Source organism: Phaethon aethereus, assembly GCF_964289735.1.
Source record: "Phaethon aethereus genome assembly, chromosome: 4".
In the NCBI taxonomy this organism is placed as follows: Eukaryota; Metazoa; Chordata; class Aves; order Phaethontiformes; family Phaethontidae; genus Phaethon; species Phaethon aethereus.
Genome location: NC_138578.1, coordinates 34,668,725 through 34,693,853, shown reverse-complemented (window position 1 = coordinate 34,693,853; position 25,129 = coordinate 34,668,725). Strand labels below are relative to the sequence as shown.

Genomic DNA, 25,129 nt, shown 5'->3' with positions numbered 1-25,129 from the left:
AATGCCACCGTGAGCAAGAGGTTGATTTTCCATTTATATTAACATATCTGAATCTACTGGAACTCATGACAGCGTAATTTTATATAATTATTTTCTACTCACTATCCTCCTGGATTGCAAATATGTTTATCTTTTATAAAATGACGTCAATGTTAAACAGCTTGCTTTTGTTGTTTTACTTCTTAAACTAGTTGGGGCTTATTATGAAGACAGGGCAGTGTCTTTTCTTCTACTTGTGGTTTGGCAATTGTCCTCACTAGGATAAAACTAGAAAATGGGTCAGAAAGAGGCAGAATGAATGTACCAGCCAAAGTCTCACCTCTTCTCAGAATTTAACACTGTGAAGTTGCATAATGCACACATACCTGTTGCATTATAATGGTGAAGAACTGTTACTAGGTAACCAGCGATTTTGATTTCAGGATTGTTTGTTAAAAGCTTGCACGCTTCAAATAAAGTTATCCGAGAGCCCAGTTTTTAGGTAAATATTCCTTCTTTCTTGTTTAATCAGGTAGACACCCTGGAGGTAGACACAGCAGAAAATTTCCCCAGCAATTTCCTTTTAGTCAGAGGGCCCCCCCCAGTGGTACCCAGGAAGAGCTTCCACAGGCTCCTACACCCATCACCTCAGCTCTGCCAAGACAGGGTACTCGGCTGTGGGTCAAACACGAGCCTGGAAGGCCAAAAATTCTCACAGCATTTTGTAATAGGCTATGACTATGACTTGAGGAAGATGAGAACCACGGGTTTGAATTTCTCTTCATTCTTCAGGAAAAAAAATCCAAACCCAAACCAAACAACAACAACAAAAAATCAGATACAAGTTCTCTTCACCCTCAGAGAATATGCTTCAATTCACATACGTATTCCAGAACATACTTCACTAGGGCTTGTCAAGCACTCCCAGTATCTTGGATAGAAAGTGATAACAAAGTCCAAAGGATCACACTTACTTACAGTACAACTTCACACCCGCAAACGCTCACTGATCTGTTAAAGAGAACACAGCGGCCATTCCAAAAAAAGAAGAAAACGTGGTGGGGAATACAAACAGTATTCTGAGGCTAAAATACTCGGTATTTGTGAAAGACCCTAAGCAAACAAACCAGTAAGGTAATCAAACAACCCCGATGACAACTGCAAGTGAGAGAGACCATGCAGACAACTGCTGCTCTACAGGTTAGAAACTGACCACTTGTGTCTCAGATGCACGTTCTAAAAAGATTTGTCATGGCTTCACTCTTCCTCTGCCTTGATTTGTTTCAGCAAAGTGCAAAGTGAGAGAGGCCACTGATCACAAACAAGGCCTGAGCATGTACCTGTCTGTCTTATCTCCTATGGAAACTGGCAGATGCGATTGGCAAAGGCGGCTGCCACAGGTTTCAGCTTTGCACAGCTTTTGTTAAACCTGCAATAGACTGAACTAGAATAAATAAATTAAACCATACGTTAACAGCATTAATAACGCTCTAACTAGGAATCTAGGTTATTAAAGTAAGCTAATGCTATTCAGAAAGAATGTTAGCCTATTAGCAATAGAAGAGGCAATTACCAGTGGACATGTTGGAAAATCAGTAATGCAACCCGTGTGACATTCACAGGTGCTTTTTACAGTGCTTGGGCAATATAGTACTTATTGCAGCAGAGGGTTCAACACATTCGGCCATCCACCTCTTCCCACGCAATGAAACACAACCGTGATGTCCCCACTGTAACTCCCTCGCAGCAGGCCACCATATCCCATCATGTGCCATTCCACAGACATCTATATATAGAATAAGATGACACTGTATAGTAGATATGGCTCTGTGGAAGCACATTATATGATTTTTAGGAAGACAGACTCACAGCTTACAGATACTTTGGCATATACAACACTTTGCCACTCTAGCGACAAATGCTATTTAAATGTCACAGCTCTCCTTAAACAGAGCCTTTCACCCTCTCCCAGGTTTTACACACCAGCCACACAGGGATGCATTAGTATCTCTTTAGCACAGGAGGGTTCCCGTGGGAGGCGCGGCATGGCCAGCTTGTGGCCCAAAGAGAGCACAGAGCAGGGCACCTGCAGGAGACCGGCAGGAGGGAGTTTATCCGCCCAGGAAGGGAACCATCACTGCTGGCAGCTCATTCACTTTCTTTATAGGGGAAGACAGATGCTCTTAGTTTGGGAAGTACCCTGAGCCACAGCACCTGGAGGTTGCCACTAGCCTGCTCTAGACCCAGCAACAGGAATCGTGCAATGGGAATTGTCCATCCCCTCAGCTGGAACAGCAGCATCAGCCTGTCCACCTCACAGGAACCACAAGCATATTGCTACCCGTGCTCGTACTAACCATTAGCAGGCATCACCTTCACTGAATTTGAAAAAAAAACCACCCGAAGCCAGCAAGACCCTCTTCCAAGGCAAAATTCTGCATTAAGAAGGAAGGAACAACATTCCAAGGGGAAGAATAGTAAAATAAAGGTGCAACCCAGAGAATGCCACTGTTAAGGGATCTGGGAGTCTGTGCTTGTCTGCCCCTAGCTCCAAAGAAAACTGGGTGCTGAAAGTATAGCATACACATCCTAAAAATAGATCAAAGAGATGGAAAAGAAGCCAGAATTTTGTGAATAGTTTTCTTTAACTGCAAAGCTCAAGCAATGCTGTACTATGCTCAAGGTTTCATGGGAGTTTGAAGAAAAGCATTTAAAGTGCAGAGTGCATTTCTAACTGATCAAGAGTTAATCCTTGCAAGAACAAAAAACAAAGAGTCTAATTAGAGCTACCCTGTGAATCCTATTTTCCCCTGGGGTGAATAGTCAAGAGCACAATAACAACCACTTGTTCTGACCTCTGCTGGGACAGTCACAGATCCCCAGGAACAGAAAAATGTTAAAAATATTCTGTGAGATTGATCCTTCAAATAGGAACGATGCACTATCACTACTTCTTTAAAGACATTCATATGGCATTTCTGCTTCACTGCAGTCACCAACATGGAACTCTGTGACTGCATTACTGCAAAGGAGACTTCCTCCACATCTGCCTGCAGAAGACCCTACGCTTTATCAAGACAGTAACAGTTCGGGCAGTAATTTCAGTTACTGTTTTATCGTGTCCAAGTAAGCAGCAACTCTGCAGCTTCTGCTGCAACAGCAACACCACAGTGCTGAAATGGCACGCTAAATTACTTATTTACTATTTTGCAGATTACGTAAAGATTGATATTCAGCCCGTTCGAATAAGGCTAGAGGAGGTATGGACAGCGTAATTTTGAGAACTGAAAGAGCAATAAAAAACCAAAAAAATTTAGTGACTCAGTAAAAGGACTGGGTACACCGCTCCTCCCTCCCCAGTGGGTCTGTGCACTGCCATTTCAAAAGCCTGGCTGCCGTTATCCCTGCCGTGCTGTGGCAGGAGCGCAGGCCAGCGCAGGTTCGCGCTCAACGCTGGTACTGAAGGGAGGTGTGTCGCGACACCCTGGAAACAAAACAGCCCTTTTCCTCCGAAAACTACACCTCTCGCCCATGCCGTGCACGCAGCTGCAAAGGCAGACCACGCGGGGTGTGTAAGCAGACAGCTATAGGCGGGGTGTGCATAGGGCAAGCCGGGCCGGGCTCCCTCACCGCACTACGGCCCCCGCCGCAGCGAAGCGACGGCGGGGTGAGAGGTTTGTTCGGGCGCAGGGCGCCGTCAGACCCCCACGGCTGGCGGGGGCGAACGGCCCCGGGGCACCTAAAGCCCTATGAACCCCATAGCTGCTCCCGCCCCGCGGCAGGCTCCCCCCAGGGAGAGGGCTGTGCGGATTTCGGGGCGCTACACCGAGTCCCCGCGCGAGGAAGCCGGAGATCTCCCCCACCCCCGGAGCCCCGTTAGTTCGCTGACCCGTTACACGGCGCGGCGCTGCCCTGCCCGCCTGCCCCCGTCCCCGGGCCGGGCAGCCCGGCACAAGCCCCGCGCCCGCCTGCCCGCGCAGCGGTTTGGGCCGGGGGCTGCCCGGGCCGGACACGTACCTCTGCAGGGGCAGGACCTCGCAAGCCATGCTGGCCATGGGGCCGCCGCCCGCCGCCGCCCTCCTCTCCTCTCCCCTAGCCGCGCCCGCAGTGCCACCAGCGCCGGGCCGCGGGGAGCCGGTGGCGCGGCCCGGCCCCGGGGAGGGGCGAAGGGCCGCCGGCCCCGCGTTGGCGGCTGAGGGCGGTCCGCCCCGCCGCCGCGGGCCCCGGCCCGGCCCGGCCCCCCGGGCTGCCGCCGGGAAGCCAGGGACGCCCGCCCCGGCCCACCGACACAGGTTAATCAGCAGGGGTTTATCATGTCCACTTAGTCCTGGACCTGCAAGAAATGCCACAAGCCGAGAGCTAGTTACCACAAGATGCCTTTTAACAAAAACACCCCGCAAGGTCTTTTGCATCCCTTTTAGTAGCTATAAGCCCCCCCCCCTTCCTAAATGTCACCCAGGGTGCAATGTAGTGACCCCCAGCCTCCCTCCCTACGGCTGCGGTGTCGCTGGGTCCTGTCTGGGGTGGGTGATACGCCCACGGGCAGGGCACTCAGAATGCAGCTGGCCCACCTCAAGGTCTACCATACCTTCGCCGCCGGACATCCCCCTCTGCCAGCTGCGCTGCGCCACGCTGCCACACACGTGCCCTCAGCGTGTACAGGTGTCCACGGGGGCTGGCCTGGTCCGGCCTTTGAACTTACCATCCCCTTGCGTTGCAGTAGGTGCTACTAGAGTTCAGAGGGTTTGTGGAGTAGTTGGCCAACCGATGCGGACACATGGCGAAGAGAAGCATACGAGAACTCTTCCCTTAACATTTGAAATGAAGAGATGAGTGTTGCAGAAGCCAAACTTTTTTCTACTGACATTCCCAGTGGGCTACCCTCAAGCACTCCTGCTTCTACATCTGTGGCTGCTGACCAAATACTGCTGTGAAACAACGAATCACACCATTTTATTTGGTGGAAATTCAGCACTGTGAAGAGTGGTAACAAAAGAACCCCACACAATGGGTGTGCCACTTCCCTGGGCATAGCAGCCTTGGAAAACAAACAGTACACAGTCTGTCAGAAGGTCTTGCACTGAAATGTTTGACGGCTGCTGAAGGAGCATACCCAAAGTTTTATTTTTTTACCATTGCACCTCCTCTGCCCAGAACGCCTAAGGAATCACCTTCAACTTCCCCCGACATTGGACAGAAACTCTGCTGCTGCTGCCCCACCTGCGAACGTTACCACACTGCACACTTTACGCGACAGAGAAGGTGACAATCCCAAACTGACAGAGGGGCGTAAGAGAATGGATCCTTTCAACATTTTAGGTGGTAAAAGCCTAATGGCTAATTCTGGCACAGCCAGAGATGCCAGTCTTCAAAAATCCAAGCCAGTGTTAAAAGCACCGTCGCCCTTCAACCCCAGTGAGGACTGGCACTGGTTTGGGAGAAAGTTGTGGCAATAGCTTAGTACCTGATGTTTAAGGCTTCCATACAAGATATAGGTCATGCAAATTAGACATGAGCCACATCAGCTTCCCAGAGAAGCAGCAGACACTCACAGGTTAGCAGAAGGATGTCAGACATTTCACAGGGAGGCCTAACAGATCCTGACCTTTCTCAGCAGGAGGCGGGGGCATTTTCCATCTTAAAAACAAGAGCAGCGTGCAGCTGCAGCCTCAGAAAGCGGTGAGATGGAGTAGAGACGCAGAGGTCAACTGGGAAGTGCCTCCGCTTCAGTACGCTGAACTGTTTAGCATTTGCTCCTGTCAGCAGGCTGACTGGAAGAAGTGCACTAGTAATGCTTCTGCCCGTTGCCTCAGCACAAGCCTGTTCTGCTGCGCCACAGTCACGCCAGGCACAGCACAGGGCCCCTTTTTAGGAAAGGCAGCAATGCTGATAAAGCACTCTGCCATCACGGATCACGGGCTGCTCTTATCTGTGGCAATTAAATGAATATCTTGATGATTTCCTGTTAAATTAAATGTGCCATATGTGCTCTTAAGCAACTAAAACCATGACAGAAAGATTTTACTTTGATACATAAAACTGCTTCAGTATAAAACAAAAGCACCTTGTACTGTTTCGCAGTTTGACAATAAATCAAATTGCCAGGCTGGTCTTTTTTTATACACACACAATTATTCAGAGCTTATTATACTTCTATAAACTCGGTGTTACCAATAAAAAAAAAAAAAAAAAAATTTCCACACTTAACTAAGGACCCGTCTACATGGGGAAGGAGTCAGGGTTCTCCAGAGCAGCTTGCTGAATAAACAGAAGTGGAATAACTCAAATAGCTGCCGTACTCTGAATTTTGTCATAACTTCCGTGGGACTTGTCTGTATAAATGATCTTAAAACTGCCAAGATCCTCGACAAAGAATTCACTAACAAAAAGAAATGCTGTAATAACCAGAAAGATTAATTTATGAATTAGCATCAGTGAAGAAGGTTAGTTCATGGCATCATGCTAAAATCAACCAGATGCCTTGTGAGACAACAAGGGCCATCAGCACCTTCAGACACACCTTCTGTTTCTGTTCTCTTCCTTTGGAGTCCCCATCAGTTTTCTCCTCTCCTTCCTTGTCTGCCTCTTTAACATTGCCAAAAATATCATGATTAAGAAGAGGTACCCTAGCTCACATTTCCCTGCACACCCACTGGCATGCAACTTCAACACCCATTAAAAGAAAGGAGATCAAAGATGAAAAAATGCAGCTGGCAGACTTTTGCTAGCACTGCTGGTTTCCCAAGGTTTTAATTATCTCTGGAGCAGCTGCAAATATTGCAATAAAAGATTTTAACATGAAGAAATGTCAAAGAGAGTGAAATTTTAAAAAGTACTTTGGGGCACAGTGGCCAACAGCCAGTAAGAGCAGTAGTACCTGCTACTCAAAGAGTGCAGTGTCCCTTTACTTCAGTTCGCATCGTCTCAACGGGCCCTTTGAATCCCTCACTCCACTAAATGAGCACACAACTCCTTAAATCTTCACCTCTTCTGTTCATTGGGACCGAGCACAAGTGATGTATTTGTGGCACAATGTAGGCAGACAAAAGCTGGCAGAAAACTGCAGTCTTATCTTTAAATAATTCCACTTCCTTCTCACAGATGTTTATGTTAAAACCAACTTGCTACTTGACAGATGCAGGAATTCCTACCCTCCCCCTGCCCTCTTATACCCTTTTTAACTTGCATAATTCAAGCTGAGTTATCAAATATAAAACCTGGGATTATATAACATTTTGTTTTGGATTTGTTTGTACTTGTTGAATTTGTTTCTCCATGGTAAACATGGAAAACAAAACCTCTTCTGCAAGTTTCATACAATTCTTGCATTCCTATTGCTCAGAAAGGCCAAACTCATCTGTTGGCAGCAACAATGCACCACAGCGGCTATTTATGGTACCACCAAACACACGTACAGAGGATGGGGAAAAAAACCCTCTCTCAGGACAGGCACAGCATCCTCTCCACTGCCTGTATGCTCCTTCGGGTATTGCGAATATTTCAGGAAAATAGACAGGAAATAACAATAAAAATGATAAAGCCCCCTAAAATACCAACACATACTGCCACACTTCAACACCTACGCCAAGGCAGCACCTGGGTTCAAACTATTTGATTTGCAAATTTCTTACTGAGATTCAACAAAGAAAAAAAGACACTGGCTGGAACTAAATATGAACAATCACTTTCCTCCACCACTAGAAACGTTTAAAGAATGAACACACGTTTGGAAAGGAAGTCTCCTGTCAATCATCATTACAGAAATGCTTTCTCCTCTTTCTTTCCTTTTCATACTTAACTGCACACCAAGTAATTTTCTCAGCGTATAAAGTAACAAGAGAAGAGGATCTGTGAACAGCACCAGAGGATATGAGATATAAGTGATCTAGATAATGGATTTTATGAGGATGTGGCTGTGTCCGACTCCTGAAAAGCAGTTATCCCTGGCCTCAATGCACTGTCATACACAAATTAGATATTCTTTAAAAAAAGAAGAAAAAAAAAGAGAAAAAACTATCTTGCCTGGTCTGATAAAATCTGAGGCTTTTTAAGATGCTGGAGTTCTGCTGAATACCATCAATGTATTCCCACAGTGTTTACTAAGTTACGCAATAATTTCCCCCTGGCAGAAACACGAAATGCAAAGCAAAGATATAATCAGACTGAAAATTAAAGAACGTACTTTTCAAAATACCACCAATACAAAACTTAAAACGCCATTATTTATGTACACATACATGCACTGATATATGCATTTTTCTCTTTAGAGCATCTGTGCATATAACCATCTGCAATTACAAATGATAAATACCCTGGAAAACATCCCGCAGGCCAGAAGATTTGTGTGCACACATGAAATAAGCAAGTCACATGTAAATAGAAACCATATTTGGAAACTGTAGTCCTTCGTGTCCAAACAAAGCAGGCAGCAGATTAAATAGGCCCTATCCAAAAGAGCACAAACGGGAAGAAAGAGCGACTAGTATGTCAGAAACATATCTTAGCAAAAGGGGAATACTCAGAAAGGGGGTGAGTACTAACTAACAGTGACTTTTCAAGGCTGGTACTCAGCCCTGTATCACTTAATGCTTTTACCAATGATCTGAAAGGAAATATAAAATAATACCGATGGTTCTTTTTGTATGTTGTGTGCAGGGAAGCATTTGGAGTTTCCGTACAGACATATACAAGTCAAATCTGGGAACTATACGTAAGATATAGGGGTCCTACTGGGCGATACAACATCGCGCCAGATCAGCACTTCTATACAAGCGCTGAGTGACTGTGTGGCTAAAGAAAGTAATATCGTCCTCGGAGGCATCAACATGGATATTGTATGGAAAAGGTGTACTATGTCTGTATTTCCTACAAAGTCACTACAGAAGACTTTGATCAGTTCAGGAATTCTCATTCCCAAAGGAGTTGTGAAAAATGGAAGAGTGCTCAAAGACAACCCAGGAAGGGAACACAAGAACTAAACCCCACACGTCATAGACAATCTGCCCAGATGTAATTTGCAGAATTCTCTTACATTTTCTTAACCAAGACTCCGCTTGTCCAAAAGGGAAGCAGGTTGCTCTCAGTTGACTTCATTTTACCCCTTTTATTTTTTGCACTGTCATAGAAATACAAGCATTGTTGGCATATCCGTGGGGAATATACTGGGTTTTTTTGTACTGTAGCTGTTCTGTTCCTTTCTGCAACTTGGAGGCCAAATTACCTTTTAAACAAAGCTAGTTAAAAATCTGTTAAGGAGGAAACATATCCCAGAATTGTTCCTTAAACTTGCTGTGACAGGAGAAAAGTAAACACCAAGCTGAAAGCTTCTCAGAGTTCCTGATCTCAGCCAACAGGTAATCATGCAAGCACATCTCCCATCGAGAGGGACATCCCAAGCTCCCAGGAGACCTGGATTAGCTGCTGGGGCTGCTCTTCATTAAGCAGCAGTGTCCTTTGCAAGCACTGCCACACCCGCTTGTCAGCCGCTTTAACTTGTTCCAAAGGACTCTTGCCCCATGGGATAGCCCAGAAATTATTTCTTGGCCTCCCTCCTGGAGAAGAGGGAGGATTGGGAGTAGGTTCCTAAAGGGTTTTCTGGGAAAGCATCAAGTAATGAATGGTTGTGCCAGCTAATCTGCTGTGGGAACAGGGTAAAGCATGCTGTGCAACAGGTCACTTGGTTCTTCATTTGCACCAGTTAGTTCAAGTACCTGCGCATGGGGAAAGCAAGCGAACAAGCAGGAGTCTGGTTGTATACAAGGTATTTTCAAAGCAGGCTTTTTCAAAAGTTCTGTTAATCTAATGAAATTCCTAAATATTAATGTCTAATGAAATTTCTCCCACTCCTCCAAACTGTTATTTTTATAAAACAGTCTGCACAAAGACCCTTTAAATATTCAGCTGTTTCGGACCAATGAAAATGTTTGCCATAGAAAACACTGAAGAAAAAGCATTAATGTGTCAGCAAAACGATTCAAAACATTTTTAAATGAGCCCTTGGTACTGCTCCCTGCATATTTATATTCCTTACCAAAAATGTCACTGGTTTCACGCTTTCCCACCTTCCAAAAACATCCTTCCAACCTTCTACAAAATTCCTATCCTTTCAACTCCCTGCCTCTGCACCTACCATGTTTCCTGCATTCTAAAGCATCTTCAGGTGAAATGCTTATAGTTCACCCTTAGCCTTACAAAAATAACAACTGTATCAGAAGGGGCTGAGCAAAGCAGAGGAGCAGGCCACACCATTCACATTGGGTGCACGTGGCTTTTTACTCTGCTGAAAGATAAACTGCTGTCTGTGTTGGCAAGAGAGGCAGTCTGGCAGAGTAACCCTCCAGAAAAACCCTCTAGAAATAGCTCCTCTTCTTCAGCTAATGACGTGACTGAAAGGAGTCCTCCCTTTGCACAAGTGCCCCAGTAGCCAGCCCGGCTCCCCGGAGAGGTGGTGGGAAAAGATGACTTGGTGGGAGAGACTGACTCCAGCTGGGAGGCACTAAGAGAAGAGTGAGCTGGGTGAGAATAACTCCATCTCTCCGCCTAGAGCTGGAAGATGCATGTGCCACAGAAGCAAAGGGGATTCTGGCTAAAAGATAACTCTGACCAGATCTATTAATACCTGACTCTATTTGACCAGAGCACAGCCCTCTCAGGCCAGTCCCAGAGCTTTTTCCTGCACCCAGCTGCACGTACATCAAGAAACACAAATTATGGTTTATGTGCAGCCAGATATAACAATGCTGGGCTCAATCAGCGCAGCTCACTGCTGTGCCCCTCATTTGCAACATCAGCTTTGAGTCTAACCACCCTGTACGTGTCCAGGCCGCGCAAACATGCTCCTATCCTGCTGCAGGCCAGTCTGAACAATGTTAGGAGTGGCACAAGTGGATACTGAAGGGAAACAAAAGTTCAGCATAAGATTACATGTAGTTATCAGGAACATTCAGAGCAACAAGAGAAAGGTCTGTAAGCTTGCAACTTCCCAACCCACCTTCAGAGTCCTGGGAAAAATCCAAATTTTCTACCCAAGGAGCATAAATCCAGCAAAAGCTAACTAGAGTTTAGAGTAAAACTTATATTCTGTGATGCTCAGTAGTCCTCTCAGAATGGTGGTCACTTGATTGTTTTGGTTTTTTTGCAATTTGACAATTTTTGGTGTTTCGGCATGGTTTCTTTTGAAGGAAACATCTATTAATTTTATAAAACATGATGCACTGTTAGCAGTGCTCCCAAGTGAGTAAGCATTTCATGGTGATTAGGTGGTTCCTAACCATAATGCAGGACAATAAAAATATCATTTTATTAGATATTAATCCCTCCCTAACATGACTCAAACTTTCTGAATGCTGAGATCTTGGAAACTGTGAAAGGGCCTGAGGAACTGGTGGTGGAATCTTTTGTTTCCAGTAGTCCTGTCAAAGCCTTAATGATGGGAAGTCATTAACATCCAAGCGGCCTTTAATAATTTCTTTGCAATTACCAAGTGGCCTCTCTTTGCAGCCATCCCTAGTGCAAATACACTTCTTGCAGCAGGTGCAGAATGAAAAGAAAAGCTTTGGTATAGAAACAGAACGGCCCTCACCCTTCCTAACTGCAACCCTCTCAGGCCAGGAGGAAGGCACTGAGCTAACGTGAGAAAGTGCAATCTGTAGATAAGCAGTCAGCTTGGGATCACATTCCTCACAACAGATAAAATGAGAGGAAATCTCTCATGGCCACTGACCATGAAAGAGGAGGGGTTTACAACACTGAAACAGCTTAGAGACAGATACAAGCAAAATGACCAGAGCAGTGAGTGACAACCTTGCTCTGCCACCCCCAGCCTTTTCTTAGTAGACAGCCAGCTGACCACTTTGATTAAAAATATACATGTGTGTCATGGGAAGTCACAGCTGAACTCCATCAGCCTACACCGCAACGTGCTGAACACAACGTCCAAATGCACAGTTCTTTCAGCTGAACCGGGAAATTGCAGCAGCAAACAAGCCTGGCTGAGAACTCGGTGACCTCTGCCCACTGATCTTCCTGTGGCGTGCCTGCAGGACGTGGGCCCAGGTCCCCTCTGGGAAGCCGCATGGGAAGGAGTACCTCACAGCTTCAGGTGGTAGAAAACCGCTTGCTCTGCAAAGCTACCGGAAACAAGGCACGCTATGCTGAGCCTCCTCAGCTGAACAATGCACCAGGCACTTCAGGAGACGACCTAAGGAAGCTACAGGAGAGGGAACTACTCACTTACTGCAGTAAAAGGAAGTCAAGTCACAGTGCAGAGGCTCTTCCCTAGTTGCCAGTAAGACAGGTTGGTGATGGGTGTCTTGGTTTTTGTAAACACAGATATTAAAAGCACAAAGACTCCCAAGGCTGGCTTAAATTCCTTATCCACTGTGTGTTCTCTCATAAGAGGTCACTAATCCTTTTGTTTGAAAATTACTTCAAAATTGTCACAGATATTTGCACCTTATTTCCTACAGCAAAAATTATTATCTAATCCAGCTGGTATCAGAAAGCCACCAGCATCATGAGATGAAGGGACTTTCTCCTCACAGCAAAAGCAGACTCCAAAAAAAAATGAACAAGATGACAAAATAAAGAATCCTAGCTGAGAGGGCAATGCCTGAGATACAGAAAGGGAGTCAGGGGGTTTTTTTCAGCTCAATTGCTGCGAAATTACCATAGTCCCTTTCTAGTTTCTAAGGATGCTGGATGCTGTCCCAGGAAACAGGAAAAGCTAATACACTTGGCTCATGGACTGAAAGAACTTTTGTTTCCATATGCATGTTATGGCATTAAAGTGCTGCTTTCTACATCCAACAGTTGTCAGATCTTTGTTTCATTTACGATTCTTGTTGCTTGAACCTCCACTTCTGTGGCACAGGTCAGGGCATCAGATTAAAAATGTTCTCCACCCCACAAGCCATAATTTGTCACCATGTAAATCTTGCATAGAGAGGCAAAGATAAGATAGCTAGAGGTAAATAAGAATGTTAGAGTAGTATAATAGGCAAAGCCTAATCTAAAGGAGTAACTTGTGCAGAGTGGAAGAAAGAGGGCAAATGCTTGGAAAAGTAAACTGAAATCCACCCAGGTGACTTGCATAGAAAAAAATCTACATAATTACATGTTTCTGTGACTGTCATTACCTCTTGGCTATAGACAGGAGAGAAGAACCCAGGAAGAGCTGAGACCACACCCTGACTCGCCATTCACAGTCACTTACCTTGGAGAGACACATAAATCACATGTCTTTGTGGCTGTGTTTTTAGAAAACCGAATGCTTTTCTTAACAACTCATTATGTAAGGCAGTTCCTACTGCCAGCATCTCACAATGCAAGAAAGAAGGGAATTGATTGCATAGGAGGGTGGAGACAAATGTACTCTCAAAGTTAAATGAGTCAGCTTGGAAAAACTAATTCAACACAACCTAAAGAAAGTGACAAACAGCAACGCTACCTTACATAAAAAGTCCTCTCTGAGAGCTTAAAGCAGGGCCCACCAGTGGCTGCTGCCTAACGATGCAGAAGGCAACCGCTCTCAGCACCTCCCCACCAACCTCATTCCAGACCTTTGCTCCTTGACTGAGCAGTTTTCTCAAAGAATTCACGGCTGTCGGAGAGCAGCCCTGATGGCTGCCTGACTGTAATCCCTTATGTAAATCTGGCAGCAAGGCTCCTGAGTGATAAGGCAAATTATTACTTTGGATAGGGACTGAATGTACTGGCATGACAGACTTCAAAAACAAAAAAACCCCAAACCTAAACAAAAATAGTCAGCTAAGCAAACACCACCAGCCCCCTTGTTTGATTTGTTCTGGCAACAACAGGCACCCAAGTTCTTATCACATGCCAGAGAATAATGGTAAGTTTTGGCTTGCCTTGGTTTTAAACCATAGCTGCTAAAAGGACAGCCAACAAATAGGGAAAGTGTTTATAGTAAGCACAAACTTCTCAGTGTAGAAATACGTGTGTTTTCATACCTCAACAATTAACAGCAAGAACATGCAGTGTCATTAAGAAGAGGGTGCAGCAGGGTACATTAACCCACTCCTTATTTTAGGGAGGCTACTATAGCATGTGATCCTTTTATTTGCAGGACATAGGCCAGATATAAGGATCTTTGTGAACAAAAGGTTGATATAAACAAACCTTCTCTTTGAGAACACACACATGTTAGAAAGCCAGCACGGGGTATCTGTGCTGGCAAATCTCATTGCAGCTGTGACTGCAGCTACAAACAGGAATTTACGCTCTTTGGCACACAAAGACATGTCTAGAAAGTACTGGAGAAGGCAGCTTGCTTACTTAATGACTGCCGTGGTTGCTCTAAGCTTTGGCTCTCAGGAACTGCACGATGTTTTCCACAAAGTCTGGCTGCCATACACACACCCATTCCCCAGCACCTGACCAGTACTAGAAAGGAAGGGTACCCACTTGCACTCCTTTGATCAGTATTTTTACCTAGGGAACATGCACAGAGCCTAACAGCACTGCAAACAAACAGGGTGCCCTCCCACTGAGGGATCCTGCTTCAAAACAGTATCAGGACTGCAAAGAGATGCAGCTCCAGCAAGTGCTAGAACAGCTATATACAACAGCAAAGCCTATTTCAGCGCCCTTTCCTGGGCAAAAGATGCAGGATGGTGACAACAAAAGTCTGCAGACAGCATGCACCTCTGAGCCAGCATCAGGGAAGACATTTCTGCTCACCATCAACAATCCCCTGCCTCACATTTTGGCTGCAGGAAGCATTTTCCCTCCTGCCTGAAGGCTATCCCTTTTCTTTGCTTGTATATGAAATTTAGCACGAAAGGGTAAGAGCATTACTTGCGAGAGACCCTCCTACCTTTGTAGCCACTTAAATCTTAATACATCCTATCCCTGAAGTAAAATCCATTCGAATCTGTTATTTGAAGCACTTCAGTTTTAGCACCTCTAGGCACATCCAAAAGCACTCAAGTTCCTACTGCAGTTATGTATATGCCTCTTCTGAACCAGAGCTTTGAGCAGACTTTCCCCTTCTAGATAGCAGAAAGAAAGAGGGACCCAAACAGGGACTCTGATCTTCACAGAGCTGCAAGCCCACCCTAGCTCCCTCTCACTGAGGGTCTGGTAAAGCCCCAGGGAGTCCCATTCCCTCCTGCCCACACCCTAGTCCCAAAGCTGCTGCCTCCCCCGGCTCCTGAGGTCTGTGGTGTGGGTCTTGTGGCTCTGAACCAGGTAAAGATAAAGTATGTGGTTCCCAGGGTCCGGAAGTTTCGCTGCGCTGCTCTGAAGCTCTGCATAGGAGCTCTTGCAAAAATGAGATAAGCCTCACAGAAATACGTAAAAGGCTGCATATTGCCTGCAGAATTTCATCTTTCTTTCAGAGGATCCGTGTCTTCTCTCCTGCCCCTTCCTTTCTTTCTCCGCTGTTTTGGGATTTACTCAAAGAGTGCATTACAGGTGTGTTTTTCTGCTACTGCATAATGAGCAGTTTGCCCTTGGCACACAGCTATAATAATGAGGCAATTTTCAAAAGAACACATACATTATGTGCTAGTGGGGATTATGGGTGCGTATAGTTAATCCACCTATTTTGGTCAGAAAAAAGAACATATCAACATTACAAATACGATTTCCTTAAGACAACAGTTGTGAGCAGAAAGTAACACAGATTTTATGCTCTGCAATATGTTTTGGCTGCAACTGATATTTCACATATTTCCAATGACAGCAGCACCTTTAAAAAATTCCTGCAATGAGGAATACCATACCTCTAAGGAGGCATAACATGTCTTTTCAATATTTAAAAAGCTGGTAAGACATTCTAGAAGACAGTCAAAACTGTAGCTGCTATTTAATATGGAGATCTTCATTTTAAGGTGAACTGTATGAAGACACATGCTGAGAGGTATTTTAAGTAGTATCAAAACTCACTAATCAACCAGAGGTCTCATTTTCTCCCTGAAGACCTCTGCTCTAGTGTCAAATGAAACTGATTGAAAATTTATTAAATATTACAGTACTTGGGGGGGAGGCCTTACGGGCTTAGTGTGTGTGGTTATTTCTTCACTGTTACACTTGCAAGCCTGCTAAAGCTGGAAATTCTGCATCTACCGTTCCGTGAAGCCTTTCATCCTCTTCTAATCCACCCATATCATGGGATCTGAGCATGGAAAGGGAACAAACCACAGGTGTTTTCATGAAACAGCAAATGATTATCACTGCCAAGAACAACCTTTATTCTCTTCTAACAAAGATCATATGATAGCTGAGCAGATACAGTCATTTCACTAAAACGTATCTGATAATTACATATAATTAATGATAACATTTATTTAAGAACTGTTAGTACCTTGTGACACAAAACCTCCCAACAAGAACAGCAGTTTGTTTGCAGAGCACTTTGTAGTCTAGGTCAGATGCCAGAGTCCTTCTGCTGAAAAAGGTGAAAACTCCTAATGTAGCCTTGCACTGAGATAATACCAGGTAAATACTTCACTGTGAGCTTAGATTACACAGGAGTGACACAATGCTGACAAAAGCGTGTTTAAAACCACTCCTGATATATCAGAGCACTACATTAATGCCAGGGAACAGGGGTTTCTGACTGTTGCACAAACAGCTGTCCCCTGAGTGTGTCAAGTTTGCTAGAGACCTCTCTTCCCTCTTTGGGGTGGTTCAGGGCCTCCTCTCCATCCTGTACTGGCCAACAACCTGCCATCCTGGAGCTGGGTAGAAAAATGCTAGCACTACTCCTCCTTCAGCAGCAGCAGTATTGTCACTGACAGGAGAGTACTGTAAGCCAACAGCAGTGCAGATACTCAACCCAATTAGGTAAATATGTACAGAAGTGTGATACGGGACAGAAAACGAGGGCACTCTTGAAAAAAAAGGGGATTACAAGAGAATTAATTTCTGCAGTTTATTAATTTCCCAGATAAAATTAGAGATGCAGTTATCTTTCATCTCAGGGCCTGAGAATGGAGATTAGGCTTCTGCCTTAATTACAAACACATCTCATCTGGTGCTTAATGTCCCATGCCGGTATTGGCCCAATTGTCCCATACTTCAACAGTACTCTTCTAAGGAATTACACATTGACGGCAAAGTATGAATTCGTACAGCAAATAATGACATCTTTTGGGGAAGGTTTTCCTAAAAAGAATTACAATTTTTTGGGGCGGCTCATGAAGTATGTCAGTCACATGTACCTTCCCAGACACAAGACTCAGCAGTCCTTTGTTTCACCCCTCAAGCATTTGATTTCCATTTACACCTTGCAACATGTAGTGGAGGACAGGCAGGTGCACATTCTCTGCCAAGCTCTAGCATACCAATGCAAGAGCCCGTAACTTCTGCCCCAGCCTCATCTGCTTGGCCCTCTCTAGCTGGTAGAACTGTATTGCCTTCTCACTTTTGCCAGCTGACCTGCTTTGGTAATTGTTTCCTAACTCATCTCAGTCAAAAGGAGCTGGATTAATGAAGACTTTAAATGAACCTGATGTCTTCTGACTGCAGGAGTTTTGGGGGCAGGCTTGGGGACAGTAAGCCACACAGCTGACACAGCTAGAAGTTAAAGAGCATGTGGGCCTGCAAGGGCTAGAAACCAGATTTGACATCTATGCTCCACCACCATTGTTACAATTCAAAATTCGGTGTTAGTGCATCATTTCCTAGCTCATCCCACCATTATTATGAATCAAAATCTGTGTTAATGCATAATTTGCTAACTCGTCTTGTAAGCTGAGTGCTGTCTGTCTGTCTGCACTAGTGCTGAGAATAGCACCCGTCTCCTGCTTACACAGTGAAGTCACTCAGTTACGTGTCTGGCAGCACTGCCTCTGCTTTGTGCGCTGCGTTGGTATGAAGAGACACTGCGGTGTCGTGTTTCATGACATGTAAATAGCACTACTTCCCACATTAGGCCAACCCCATATTTCAGCAGCATACAGTGATTTCCCACAGTAATCTGAATCCTTCATGTGCTGCACTAGACAGAGTAAGAAAGGGAACGACAGACTCAATTCAGTATCCTGAGAACAACGAAAAGATACTGGTTCACTCTGATGTTCAGGGAAGGACTTTACAAGAAACAAGATTGCCCATGACCTGTTCACCTCATTGACAAAGTGCCAGTAATCAAAACACAAGATACTCTTTCAGATAGATACTCTTACAGATGCTCTAGACAGATAGATGCTTATAGATAAATTCAGATAGATACTCTTATAGATACGCTATAGATACACTTTTACTCTATCTTGTCTGAACAACACTAGTACCATCATCACTCCTGCCAGAAAGATAAAACCCCTTAAAAGCACCTTCCTTTTTGGATTGAGAATGGGAATAAAGTCAGCCACCTGTTAAGACTTAAACTGGGCAGATCAAATACGCTTAAATACTCAGAGGAGACACCTTACATTTCAGTTGCATCTTATGCTCAGTATAATTTCTAGTGCCTCACTTAGATCAGTCCTGTCCATCTGCACTCCTTCACCAAGCAGGCCACCTTCACGTGCTTGAAAATTCATATTGTAAAGGCAAACTGAAGCACACAGCTGACTTTGTAAGGAACCTTTTGGAATGTGTGGCTTCAACAGGGGCATATTAATTTGCCTTACCCCCCAGCATACTGACTTTGTAAGCATCAATGGAAAAAAAGTGTTCAAAATGCTCAGAGATGGAGGTGCATGTACAGAACAAACAAACACACACAAAGACAAAAAAGAAGCACTAACCTGGAGAAAAATGCATCACTGTTAATAAAGGAGATTTCATCCGCTACATCCATCTCCTTCCAACATGAACCACCGTCTGTTAATCGGAGGCTGACCTGAGGTATTCCATCTGACAGGCCTGGTTGTGGCACTAGGCACGTTTGGCTGGATCCTTCCATTGTGGACTTCGTCATCTACAGAAGTAAAAAGAGAGAAAAATGAAACATGAAAGGGGGAAAGGGCAGAGCACCCTTTTCAGACAATCTGTAACAGAAAGACATTCCGTACCAGAGTACAAACAGAAATGAATATGACAAGGTGCAGAATAATGACATAGAATACATATAAATCAAACATTCTGCTTGATAAAGACTATTTAAAGAAAAATAAAGATGTGTTTTGAAAGAACAGAGGGAACAGGCAAGAACCTTAAAAAAAAGGAAGGTAAGTAAAATAAACAAAGTTATTTTCTGTATCACAAAAGACAGACTAAAAAACTTCCCACTGAATTTGGCTCTTGACACCACTGGAGAAACAGATGGTAAAAGCAATTATACACCTCTTCTCAACCCCCCTCTCATCCTTTTTAATGGCAATTGATGTCAACACATGCCCTGGAAGGAAATTTCTCAGGCCGTGAATGTTCTGGATTGGTGTTCTTTGCTGAGGCAGCCAGGGCACAGAGTTGGAAGCTGGGCTCCCTAAATCTAAAACAAAGTTTCCAAGCATCATTTGGAGCCCATCTACAAGGAGGCCAGGGCTCTTGCTCTGACCCTTCAGCAGAAGTGTGCAGAATGTAAGAGACAGTGCTGCATCAGACGGGTGTCCAGTATCAGCGGCAGATACAGGAGGCTTAGGAGAGAAGGAGGGCAAGTTTGGAGGTCTGCTCCTCGTGCACTGCCCCAGCTTTTGGCAGTCAGTGGTTTAGGGCTGCCTTTTTTTTTTTTTTTTTTTTTTACTTGGAGGTTGCGCCTGGTTCACTGTGTTTAACAGCAAACATTGAGCCTAACCTTTGTGATTACGTTCAGTTTTCTCTTGTGTTCGCTTCTATCTTTAGCCTTTGCAAGGTCCTATGGCTATGAGTTTCACAACATTGTTACACACTGACTGAAATAAAAAAAAAAGTACTCCTATTTTAGATCTGGTGATAGATACTCTTTCCTCTGTTTTTGAATTATGAGAATTTGCAAATAATTGTTCTTTACCCACCTTCCCCATACCATTCTTCATTTTCTACTATTCCAGTAGTAGTCACTACTCAGACAGAAAAATCCCAGTTTATATAGTCACTCATTTTACCGAAGTTATTCTGATGCGTTTGATCCTTTCTGCTGCTTTTCTCTACACCTTTTCACCTTCTAAGTCCTTTTTGAAATGTAGACAGAAATGCAGGCAGCATTATATATGTAGGCAGACTTAGTGGCAACTTTTTATTTGCTTTCACAATTGCTTACTGAGCTGACAGCTTTGTGATGTTTCTGCAATAACAAGATCTCTTTTCTGAAAACAATAGCTAATTTGGAGCTCATCAGTATACACATTTACACAATTTGTGGGTTTTTGTAGACATTAGTTAGCATATAGCGACAGAAATTCAACTAATCATTTTTCACCGAATACAGAGTAAATTAGGAGCCTTCTGTAGCCTCTCCCTGTAGCCAGCTTTTAGTTTTTCCTACCTTGAATAATTTTCTATTATCAGCACATTAAGTCTCTTTCTGGGTCATTACTGAAGTGGTTGAATAGCGCAAATTCCAACAAAGATCCTTGAGGGAATTCACAGGAAACTTCTCTTCACTGATAAACCATCCATTTTCTAATTATTAATCCATAAAAAGTCTTTCCTTCTAGTCACAAGGCATCTTTGCTTCTTTAAAAACCTTTGATAATCCAATCAAAACCTTTTGAAAATTCAAGTGCACTACATTGACTGTGCCTATCCACATGCTCACTGACTCTCCTCTGGGACAGTTTTTTTCTCTAAAGAAGTAATGCTGGTGCCTCCTAATGACTCTAATTATCCATTTGTTTATCAATTCCGCTGCCTGCTATAGTTTCTACAAATCTGCTGGACAGTAAGCCAGACTTTTTGGATCACTCCTGACCCCTTTTCATACCTGGCTTACCCTAAGATTTTTTGTAAAATTCCTGGTTTTACCTCCGTTTTGTAATGCTTTGTTTCGCTCACAGCTATTTTCTAATGCTTTGTCTGTGTTGTAAAGTTTCATGGGACAGAAAGTTGCTTCTTACTGAGCTCTGAAGAGAATAAACTGAAAAATAATATGTATATCAGAGGCAAAGGGAAACCAGAGAGAGAACTTGAGAGAGCTTCCCGGTTTCAGCCTCTGGACTGCCCGCTCTCAGCGAGATCCTGCCTTCGCTGATGTCAATGGGTGTTTTGCCCGGAGTCAAGATCTCACCTTTGGACCACTGCTGGCTTCCAGCAATATGCTGTTAGCCCATCACCCACAGCAGTCAGTGATTGTTGACACCACAGGAACTGGGCACCCAGCATGTGGACATGAGGCTGTGGCTCTCAGCTGCTACAAAACTGCAGCGGTGCTGTGATTTACAAGGGGAAGACCATGTCTGCGGGGAGGCGAGAAGGCAGGGAGCTACACATCAGCAGCATTACAGGAGGGAATCAAAACAGCAGGCAGCAGAGTCTGGGATCTGGAGTTACACTACTCACTGAATTCTGCTGGAATGTCTGTTAAGCCTTTGTTCCCCACTGAAAACTTGCAGTCACTCATTTAGCTTTTCTGCAGCTGGAGGTGACTGTTGTCTGTCATGTCTGCACAGGGACATCTCTTACCATGGCCTTTTGGTGCTACTTCACCACCACCCGCTAGAGCTGATGCCATGCACACCAGAAAAGCTCTCCACCAGAGTAACAAGAAATGATGACTATACATATGCATAAACCTCTAAACTAAAACAGCTCCTATGCTGTCCTATTAGTACTTTACAGAAGCACACATGGGTGTAAGCAAAACAGGCAAAACTTCTACGATGTACCACGTACGCCAGCAGCTATCAAATCCTGGAAAACAGCAGGAAGCCAGCCTTTCCACCCCCACCATACCGTGCGCATCCTGATTTTAAGAACACAATTACCAAAGCTCAATAATTTTGCTACCAGGTACTGCATTTGTAGAATCTGCCTTACCCAAGAAGAAGCACTAGGAAACAGGCAACATCTGCCGAAGAGCATGTATCAGGTTCCCTCTGTGCAAACTGTTCATGAACTTTACACTGATTTACAGAAGCTCCTTATACAGGAGAATCCCATAAAACCCCTATTTATTATTTTGGTGCTCTAAAAGGGGAAAAAAAAGTTTTGGTATAGTCTTCAATTCTTCTAATTTTCTGTCAGTGAAAGATCACTTGGATGCTGTCACTTCCAACAAAAGGCATGCCAATTACATATGAGCTCTGCAGGAGAATTCTGTTTGAAAGATCAGATTCAATTTTAGATTACCACTGCATTTTTAGGGCACCTCAAAATCATTAAGAAGTGGAAGGAACCACTGTTCTCAATCCTCTGTTCCAGATGATCTATAGGCTAGTATTTTGATAGCTTTGGAAAACAGTATCATGCATTGTAGTTATTTCTTTAGCAATATAGTCCACAAGTAATGACCTTCTACCTGAATTAAACCTACATTTAGTTTCTTTCTGTGCAAAACTTCTTTCAGTTGCATCAGTATAAAAATACATGTAGAAAAAAGTATTCCTTGAACTCACATGTATTAAATGAAAAAGTTTATTTAACTTTTAAGTAATGTGGCTTTAATCCTTATCAACAACAGGAAGGAACAATGTTCACTATCTCATTCTACAGTTTTTAGTGACCCTGTGAAAAAGCCACCTGCACAACTATCTAACAGCAGCACTTCACAGGGGTGCCACTGAGATGAAGATGTGCCCAAGGGCAGACAAAGACTTCTGTAATTTGAATTCCTCAGAAAGCAGATTAAAGAATTATGGACAGAGGAACCTTAAATGCTTTTTGGGTGGTGGAGCTGTCAAGAGAAAATTTTTTGGCAGATTTCTTTGTTCATGCACATGCATATGTTTCATATGACTAAGTTTGAGAGAACAGTACCTTAAAGTAAGGACAATACTTTGCAAAATAGCAATGCTGTAAGTTACTCATGATCAAGATACTGGAAGAAAAGTGTATTTTGTTGCTAAATGATAGAAAAGAGAAAAAAACAACAACACAAAACAAATACTTTAAAAGGATATGCTAATTTTCTCCAACGCACCCCTTTCCGTGATCAGCCTAAAGTGCAACCTTACCCTCTGGGGGACATGGAGGATAGCCAGTGAAACCCTGGGGAGGGTTATTACAAAGGCACACAAGACATCTGCAAGAAGTTCAAGCATTAGTTTAAAAGGAAACAAAAAAAAAGCCCCTGTGGAAACTTGTTGCGTGTTGTAACACTTCTCTACAGGCTGTACCTTGTTACACGGTGTACCAAGTATTGTAGGAGGTTTGTAGCTACGTCTGCAGCACACCTTCGTTTGCATTTTGCCTCCAGAGCAGGCAATCTACCAAATGACAAAGAAAGATCCAAGTGAGGTTTATAAAGGTTGTGAGTGGAAGAATCCCCCTATTCTCCAGGTAAGGACCACCCTTAACTACAAGGCAGTTGTTTTCAGTTTATTGTGCTCTTAAAAATATTAAGAAACAGAAAAGAAAGCCATTGCCTATTCATTAAAATACCACGCTGTACAGCAGCTGTTTTGCGTCTCTCAAGATGACTTTTGGAAACAGTATCATGCTTCGTGTTTTACCTCACAGCCCTTCACATTTGGTTTATGATGCTTTTAGGTGTGCGGTTTGTTTTTTTTTTTTCCTTCAGATTTAACAACATATCATTAAGCAAATGTTAACCTGACTTCATTTCTTATCTGTTTGATCACTGTTACGAAGTCTAGTTGGAGGCAAGTAACTACCCTTAATGATGTGGATGATGGGGCAGAGTGTACCATCAGCAAGTTTGCGTATGACACGAAACTGGGAGGAGTGACTGATACGCCAGAGGGTTGTGCTGCCATCCGGAGGGACCTCAGCAGCGTGGAAAAATGGGCTGATAAGAACCTCAGGCAGTTCAACAAGGGGAAGTGCAAACTCCTGCGCCTGGGGAGGAAAAACCAGTACGTGCTGGGGGCCACCCAAGCTGGAAAGCAACTTGGCAGAGAAGAACCTGGGAATCGTGGTGAACAAGCTGACCATGAGCCAGCAATGTGCCCTTGACACGAAGGCCAGAGATGTCTTGCGCTGCACTAGGAAGAGTGTTGTCAGCAGGTCAAGGGAAGTGACCCTTCCCTTCTACTTAGCACTGGTGAGTCCACACCTGGAGTGCTGGGACCAGTTCTAGGCTCCCCAGTGTTGTACGAGAGAGATGGACATACTGGACAGAGTCCAAAAAAGGGCCATGATTATGATGGACTGGGGCATCTCTCCTCTCAGGAAAGGCTGAGAGAGTGGGACTGTTCAGCCTGGAGAAGAGAAGGCTCAGGAGAAATCTTAACAGTGTGTACAAATACCTGAAGGGAAGGTGTAAAGAAGATGGAGCCAGGCTCTTTTCAGTGGTACCCAGTGACAGGACAGGACACAATGTGCACAAATTGAAATACAGGAGGTTCCCTCTGAACGACAAGAAACACTTTTTCCCTGTGCGGGTGATCAAGCACTGGCACAGGTTGCCCAGGGAGGTTTTGGAATCTCCCATATGTGGAGATATTCAAAAGCTGTCTGGATATGGGCCTGTGCAACTGGCTAAGTGACCCTGGTTGAACAGGAGTGGTCAGACACAGTGACTCTCAAACGTCCCTTCAACCACAACCACTCTGTGATTTTGTAATTCTCCCTTTGACAGTCTCATCTATCCAGCAAATGAACTGAAGATATGAATTGCTACACACTGAGATACATAATGTGGTGTGGCACGTGTCAAAGGAGTATTCTGTCCCAGGTGAAATCTGACTGATATGGTCTGCCAAAGAGAAATTTATAAATCTTTGTAAAAACATAAAATGTCTCACTTTGGAAGACAACACCAATAAATCCAAGGACATTCCCAAATAATAGGGTTGTTTTGGTTGAAGAACAAGTCATTTGATATTTGTGTCCAGAAGGATTTTATCTGCTGAAGCTTAACCTCAAACTAAGAGCAGATTCAGACTGAACCAGGTATGTTGTGGGCTGTTACATTATAGTTACAGACTGTGGCCGCTAAAAGCATGGGCTATGCCAAAGTCTGCTACTCTGTAATTTAGGATATATATTCATTCTCAGCTAAATACAAGTAAAATACTCTCAGATGCTACTGAGGATCAAAGGGACCATCCCAATAAAGGCCAATCAAAATACCAAAGAACAGACAATTACGAGGAATTATTACACCATACATCCTGCATTTGGCTTTCAAGTTTTGCTGTCT

At 44.1% G+C, this 25,129-nt stretch overlaps 1 protein-coding gene across 1 annotated transcript in view; it reads right to left on the bottom strand.

Annotated features, from left to right (window-relative positions):
• FAM13A (family with sequence similarity 13 member A) overlaps window positions 1-25,129 on the bottom strand; it is a gene marked incomplete at both ends in the record, with an annotated part of 129,345 nt that overhangs the window by 53,983 nt on the left and 50,233 nt on the right. Inside the window, one exon of the mRNA XM_081999553.1 lies at window positions 18,696-18,868. Coding sequence (XP_081855679.1) covers window positions 18,696-18,868 — 173 coding nt within the window. The remainder of the gene's footprint in view (window positions 1-18,695; window positions 18,869-25,129) is intronic.